This window comes from Ochlerotatus camptorhynchus, unplaced genomic scaffold, assembly GCF_037179485.1.
Source record: "Ochlerotatus camptorhynchus isolate MF236.1 unplaced genomic scaffold, CSIRO-AGI_Acam_v1.1 ptg000040l, whole genome shotgun sequence".
In the NCBI taxonomy this organism is placed as follows: domain Eukaryota; kingdom Metazoa; phylum Arthropoda; class Insecta; order Diptera; family Culicidae; genus Ochlerotatus; species Ochlerotatus camptorhynchus.
In genome coordinates, this window is record NW_027040531.1 from 2551436 (window position 1) to 2558980 (window position 7545).

The 7545-nt window shown below is 45.6% G+C and overlaps 1 protein-coding gene across 1 annotated transcript; it reads left to right on the top strand.

The window, feature by feature from the left end:
• The first annotated feature begins 659 nt into the window (after window positions 1–659).
• Window positions 660–3572, top strand: Pgant3 (Polypeptide N-Acetylgalactosaminyltransferase 3). The gene is made up of 4 exons (XM_065236081.1): window positions 660–1081; window positions 1152–2184; window positions 2243–2344; window positions 2401–3572. Exons 1-4 carry the CDS (start codon window positions 954–956, stop codon window positions 3121–3123), a joined length of 1986 nt encoding a protein of 661 aa, XP_065092153.1. The 5' UTR covers window positions 660–953; the 3' UTR covers window positions 3124–3572.
• The last annotated feature ends 3973 nt before the right edge of the window (window positions 3573–7545 follow it).

Here is a 7545-nt window from a genome sequence, read left to right on the forward strand (position 1 = left end):
TTGTTTGCTTTTTGATTGTTAACTTTTAAAGAAAGACATGACATAAATAATAAATAATAATAAAAAAAATTACCGGTTTGGAAGGAAAAATGTGTTTTACCGGTTTTACCACATATTTTCGATATAGTCCTTGTACACCACACAACAGAGAAATTAAAAATACTACAAATCTTTAAATGTTCGTTGAGGTTTGAAAGACCGGTAGAAGTAATAAAACATTCGAATTAAACCGTTATGTGCGTGACGTTATGAGCATACAATGCAATATATGGTTTGCATTTTATTGTGACATTATTAGATTTTCTGGATTTTCCTTAAAATGGACAGTTCACCCCCATCTTCCTTATATATGAAAGTTAATTGAAAAGCATTGGACATCACAGAACGAGACGACACCATCGCTCATTAGAATAAAATTAAAACGCCAAAATGTATGCAACTGAAGGGACCTAGAACGGATTTGTTTTCAGTGACGGGCTAAAGTAAATTCATTCTCTCTGATTTGATTATTCTCTCATTTCTCTCACGATTTCACATCCATAGTAAACGAAAACTGACAGCAGCTGAAGTTTTCGTCCACCGCCAGAATGAAAACATAACTTTCATTCATTGATTATACTCTCTTTTTCATTACCTGCTCGTATTTTGGCTTGTGTGTTGTGTAGTGTTAGGAGAATGAATATATCAGTAACATTAATCAATCAACAAACCAGACCGAGTGCAGTTTTTTATTCCGTTTCTCACTTTTATCAATGTAGAATGTAAGCAATCGAAAACCGCAGTAATACCGTACACGACGTCAACCTTTCGGCAGCAATCTCGCGCATTATACGTTCAGTTCCAATCGAGGTCAATTTTCGGTGGTGCCAAATAGCTTTAGGTATAGCAAAGCAGCTGGTGAAAGCCATCGATCTCTCGGATAGGGGCCAAATTGTAGGAATCCGACGGATACCATGTTTCGATTACGAGTTAAAATCTTCTACATCTACATTATCATATCGTTTATGCTGTCGGTGTACCTGTTCTACTTGATTTCGAAGTACTCGGTGGAGAAATTTATGAACTACCAGCGCAGTGTGAGGTTAGTTCGACTGTAGGTCTCATTTTGTTCAAGGTCAAGTTCTAATGATTTTGACTTTTTTTTTCTTCAGAAGTAGCAAATTCCAGGACCGTCCTCGGATACCGCAGATTGTGGGTCACTACGTTGGCATTGGAGCGGTGGGGAATGTTTCGAGGGATTTCCTCAATACCAACAATTTCTCTCCGGTGCCGGGAGTGGGAGAGAATGGAAACCCGGTGGTTATTCCAGCGAAGGATCTGCTGCAGATGCAGCAACTGTTTCAGATCAATCGGTACAATTTGCTGGCCAGTGATCGGATGGCGTTGAATCGTTCGCTACCGGATGTACGGAAAACGAAGTGCTTGTCCAAGGAGTATCCTTCCAAGCTGCCAACGACGTCAATTATTATCGTCTTCCACAATGAAGCGTGGTCTGTGTTGCTTCGGACGGTTTGGAGTGTGATCATTCGGTCACCGCGGCATTTGATTAGGGAGATCTTGCTGGTGGATGACGCCAGTGATAGGCGGTTTTTGAAGAATGAGTTGGAAAATTACGTTCAGAAGCTTCCAGTTGTGGTGAGCATTTTGCGACTGAACAAGCGAGAAGGTTTAGTGGCTGCTCGGTTGATGGGAGCTCGTGTTGCGACGGGAGACACTTTGACATTCCTTGATGCTCACTGTGAGTGTTCTCCGGGTTGGTTGGAACCGCTGCTGGCTCGGGTGCAGGAGAATCCGAGGAAAGTCGTCTGTCCGGTGATTGACATAATTTCGGATGATAATTTCTCGTACATCAAAAGCTTCGAGTTCCACTGGGGAGCGTTCAACTGGCAGATGCACTTCCGGTGGTATACCTTGAGCGACGAGGAGCTGGCGGAAAGACGGAAGGATACAACACTACCGTTCCATACGCCGGCCATGGCCGGAGGACTGTTTACGATCGACCGGAAGTATTTCTTCGACGTTGGAGCGTACGACGAGCGGTTGAAGATCTGGGGCGGAGACAATCTGGAGATGTCGTTCCGGATATGGCAGTGTGGGGGTGAAATCGAGATAGCTCCCTGTTCGCATGTGGGACACCTGTTCAGGAAGAGTTCACCGTACACTTTTCCGGGAGGAGTCAGTGGGGTAGGTCAAGAAACAATAATGTCTGATTGATTTAAGGAATAATGTATGTGCTTTGTAGATTCTTAACGAGAACCTCGCTAGGGTCGCTCTTGTGTGGATGGATGATTGGGCCAAGTTCTTCTTCAAATTCAACAAGGGCACAGAGGAGTTCAAAAGCCTGGTAAGTACAAAACCAATCTACGTTTAAGGAACACCTCAAACAAGATTTTTTTTCAGAATGTATCCTCCCGTGTGGCGCTCAAAAAGCAACTAAACTGTAAATCTTTTGACTGGTACCTGCGGAAGATTTGGCCCCAGAACTTCTTTCCCGCACCGAACAAATTCTTCGGAAGAATTCAACCCATCGATCTCAGCACTTTCGACCATCAGGAGTACATCACCCTGATGAAGAAGATCAACCTGATAGTAAAGAACCTTAATCCAGAGATGAAATGGAAGTTTCTCATCAAATATCTCTCGGAGAATGTGAAGAAAATCGGTGACGCAATGAAAATAGCCAAACACACGCCCTACTGTTTGCAGAAGCCCAAATCCAATACGATCGTAAACCAACCGTACGGTCAATCGTTTCTCAAAAAGTGCTCGCTGCTGATAAACGTCCTCGACGAGCAATTCGTGATTGATGAATATGGCCGTATTATGACGGACGAGGGTGTCTGTTTGGATTCGTTCCGGAAGACTTCGATCGATGGGGAAGCAGTGGTCGAAGAAGCCAAAAAGATCAAGATGGTGACCTGCGGCAGCAAGAAGCCCGCTCAACGCTGGATCTACGAGACCGACACGTACCACGTGCGGAACATGAATAGCGAGCTCTGCCTAGAGCGGGGCGTTACGTTGATTAAGGACGATCCCGAGGACAAGTTGGAGGTGTTTCTCAATCCGTGTGACGTGAGGAACGAGCTACAAAAGTGGATGCTATTCCCGGTGGCTTGGAAGTAGGGCCGGAGGCGGAGCAATAATTTCAATGCACTAGTTAACACAAGCATGTAAAGCACACTCACAAAACACACCCTGCGACGCTCTCATAGATTAATTTTAAAATGCTCAAATGCTACAGTATGTTCAAGACTCTCTTGAAGCGAACAATTATCAGACTGCGATTGAGAAGTAAAACAAACAAAACGTAAGATAACATGCCATTCCGATATTACAGACTAATGGGTAATTTTTAAGAATTCATAATAGGTGTACTTAATTAGTTTGTGTTCTATTTAAAACAAAAAAACGGTCGAAATGTTATGATTCTGTTTACTTTGCGTTTTTCTCTTCAACTGTTTCCCGTTAGCATTCGTTAAGAAGTTGAAAAGTTAGTTGTTTCAGGTTTCCGTTAGATCATTCATTATGGATAAGTTTTGATCTGTGATATTAAAGCATTCGAGATCTATTGAAACGAGTAATACATTATTTGTGCTATTTCACGCAAAAGCATTGTTTGATTGTTTTCGACCGTCCTTTCAGGGTTCGTAATATGCAACCTTATTCCCGTTTTCAAATCGCTTGAAAAACCGAGTTCCGAGCGATCCAAGGTCCTGCGTAGCTAATGGGGGTACAAAGGAGGCCAGGCATCCCAGAGTTTTGGATGTTTTTTTTGCACACCGGCATTTTTTCAAGCAGTAGTGCTATTAACAAATCAAAGTTAGGCCGCTTTTATTTTACAAATAAGGTAAGTTTTTTTTTTAAATCTGGTTGCTGCTACGATGGTAGAAAAGTTGAAATCTATGTACAAAATTAAAAATCTGAAATGAAATTAAATTGTTTATATTAGGTATATGTGTATTGAGTAGCCCTTCACTTTTCTACTAACGCAGCAATAACCACATTTTATTTAAATAATTTGTTTGCAAATTAAATGCATTTTAAGATTGCACTCGTAATCATCAAAAGGGTATTCAACTCGGTACAAATTAATTAGTGCCGAGTGATAGAGTTGTGTCGAAAGCTGTGCCAAGCGCTGTGCCGAACGTGCTGTGGTCATTTAAAGCTAAGAGGAAGAGGAGACAACTGGCTTCTTACTCTCAAATCTCTATCTATATCTATCTCTATCTTACGCACTTCAAAACGGCCAAAGAAAGAGTTTGCGAGTCTTAGTGAGTTTTGGTGAACTTTTCCAATACTGAATGTAAGGATTCATCTAGCTGTAGACGCTCGATGTTCATCGTTCCAAAATTGGAACTCTTTTTTTCGTACGAATAACAGTGAAGGCGTGAAGGTTTTCCGCATTAACCGTCGTACAGTTGGGATCCATTTGCTTGATGTCGATGAAATTGTTGGTGTGTCCTTCCGAATTTACCATCAAAGGCAACCGTCGGACATTTTTCAAAATGATCCTCAATCTGAAAAGAATCGTCTCTTGAGGTAACTCGTTTCAGCCGTCTCTACTGCCGTATCGACAAGACGCTCTGGACCGACCATGGTGTAGATGAACTTGACGCGCTCCAGTTCTCGGTGGAACCACACATCCTAGGGACGATGTTATCCGGACTGGTATCCGCTCCGCATATCGCTAGCATAACGCTCGATACTGGCTCGAAGCGTGGACAGGCGCACACAACGTGTTCGGCAGTCTCTTCGACGCCGGCACACGTGGGGCAGATGGGAGTACTTGCATGTCCGAACCTATGCAAGTAGCTCCTAAAGCAGCCATGGCCTGACAGGAACTGTGTCAGGTGGAAGTTTACTTCCCCGTGGCACCTGTTGACCCAGCTTGATACGGAAGGTATCAAGCGGTAAGTCCACCTCCCCTTTGTGGAGCTTTCCCACTCCGACTGCCATCTCGCAGTCGACACCGCTCGCGCGTTGTTGCGCACCCCTCGAACGGTCCTCGCGTCATAGCACACCACGTCCTCCTTAATGATGAGGCTGATTGGCATCATCCCTGCTATGACGCAGACGGCCTCCCTCGACATAGTGCGGTATGCACTGGTCACCCTCAAGCACATTAGCCTATGTGTACTCTCTAATTTCCGCCTGTGGCAGTCAGTATCCAGTACCGCAGCCCACGCAAGGCCTCCGTATCTGAGGATAGATACTACGACCCCGGCGAGGAGCCTGCGCTTACTGGCACTCACCGCCGAGCTGTTTGACATCATGCGGGATAATGCCCCCGCAGCCGTAGACGCTCTCTTGCCGGCGTACTCGACGTGGCAGCCGAAGCTGAGCTTATCATCGACCATAACCCTCAGGAGTTTCAGAGAGCGCACCCAGCACGCACTGTTGAACGCGTTCTTCACATCTAAGGATACCACCGCGCAGTAACGAATGCCCCTTCGTTTCCGGTGGACCACCTCTGCCGTCTGGATGACGTCGTGGATGGCTTCCACCGTGGATCTGCCCTTACGGAACCCGTACTAGCTGCTTGAAAGGCCGTCTACACCTTCAGTGTAAGCCGACAACCTGTTGAGGATGACGCTCTCAAGCAGTTTACCAGTGGTGTCCAGCAAATAAATGGGCCTGTATGTTGACGGTTCCCCACGGGGTTTTCCTGACTTCGGGAGCAGCACCAGCCTCTGCCGCTTCCACGATGCCTACAAAAAACAGAACGGAACATGTTTGGATTTTCCGCAATGGCCGCCCTCAGAGCCACAACCGGGACCCATCTGGGCCCGCGGCCTTGCCCACCACCAACGACTTGGCAATATCGCTAAGTTCTCTGTTCGTCACTTTAGACACTTCTCCCTGATCCGCGGCCAGGAGTCTACGTCCCTACGTGGAAACAAGAACACAAACGATAGACGCCAGCATCGCCGGCGATCTCTCCGGGGGTGCCGCCACGCCGCGGGTTTTGGCCATGACCACTTTGTAGGCAACCCCCCATGGGTTCGTGTTGGCGCTTTGGCATAAGCTGTCAAAGCACGCGCGCTTGCGTCTGGCGATCTCTTTATTGAGGGCCGCCTTAGCCGCTCGAAGAGCCGAGATTCAGTCGTACGAGCTCGTTGCATCCTCCTTCTCGCCTGGAGGCAAGACGCCCTGAGGATAGCAATCGACTCACTCCGCCAGTACACCGGTCTATGGTCATGCCTGGGATAGGCTCTCCTAGGCATGGTTGTATCGCACGCCCTTGTCAGCGCTGCTACCAGTTCTTCCCCCGTCATATCCGGGGTTTTTCGCTCCCGCCTCAGTGCTTCGCCGAAGACCTCTTCCTCGAAGAACGACGTCCGCCAGCCTCGAGCGCAGGAAGGATTCCCTCCTGCCACTCGCCACTCACTGTGTATCTGGCCCACTGTGCTGAGTGAACAACCCCTTGGTAGTAACTGGAAGCTATCAAACAGTATTCAAGCAAACTCGACCGTTCCACAAGATTCAGACTCAATGTTTATTTGAATTACTGACTCCTTGCAGGTGTGCAGAAAGTCGTAATCTGATCGATGGAGGAAGAAAATGCCACCGGCATCCTTTGAAATCCTATCTAACTAAAGCAAACAAAGAACTCGACAGACGGAAAGATGAATTACGGTCATGTAATCGACACGTCGAGTACCTAGTGTGGACTTCCTGCAAGAACATAGCTGTTAATCTATGGATGAGCCGGATTGGGATATGAAAAACCATGTTGCACATTTATTAACTGCTTGCTTGTCCATAATTTGGTCTACAATCTAGTGTTGATACTTGTGGTTCAAATTGCAAATATATTCATATATTTAAAGCGAGATTCATATATACTGTGCATCTGCAGTTCGTAGTTGGTTCATCTGTACGTCCATAGGCCCTTGCGAGGCTCTTGCTAAACAGTAAATTGCTTAGGACCGTCAAGCGGAAATCGCTGAGAGCACAGAAAATCACTCTACAGCCAACCAAATTTTCTAAATTCAGTAAGGCCTTATAGTTGACCGATCGGTAGCTCATCCATCGCACCGGGTCTCTTGCGATGAACAAGTTGAACTAGTGAGGTAAGTCCATAGAGGTAACTCCATAGAGGTAACTCTAAGACCACTGGGTCCCGAAGAAAATCATTATTATTTTTGGCTCACTCAGTACCAGAACAACGGTCCCAAGCAGTCCCAAGCTATTTCACTCACCCCTGCATGTTCTGCATGAATCCACACACCCCTGATGTTATCTGTCAAACTTTCATAGCGAATCAAAACAAACATAGTGTAGTAATAGAATTTCAACTAGTATAGGGTACGTTAATCGTTTGCTTGGGACCAATAGGCTACTAAAGTGGTGAGCCAATTTAAAATCGTTAGTTTCGTATTGATTGTTGGTAACTCTAAGACTAGTAAAGGGTTATACGGTCAAAATTTGGTCAATATCAACTTGACGTAGGGGAATTTACGTATTCTCGTCAACCTAAGCAGCGACCTTCTTTCTATAGCCTTTTTCTCTATGGAACGCACACATATGCAGTATTGGTTTGTT

Excerpts from the sequence above, each read along its gene's own strand:
- Pgant3 (XM_065236081.1), top strand. The coding sequence starts at position 954 with ATGTTTCGATTACGAGTTAAAATCTTCTACATCTACATTATCATATCG. Across the intron at positions 2,185-2,242 it reads TTCCGGGAGGAGTCAGTGGG|ATTCTTAACGAGAACCTCGC; the intron begins GTAGGTCAAGAA and ends TGTGCTTTGTAG. Across the intron at positions 2,345-2,400 it reads CAGAGGAGTTCAAAAGCCTG|AATGTATCCTCCCGTGTGGC; the intron begins GTAAGTACAAAA and ends ATTTTTTTTCAG.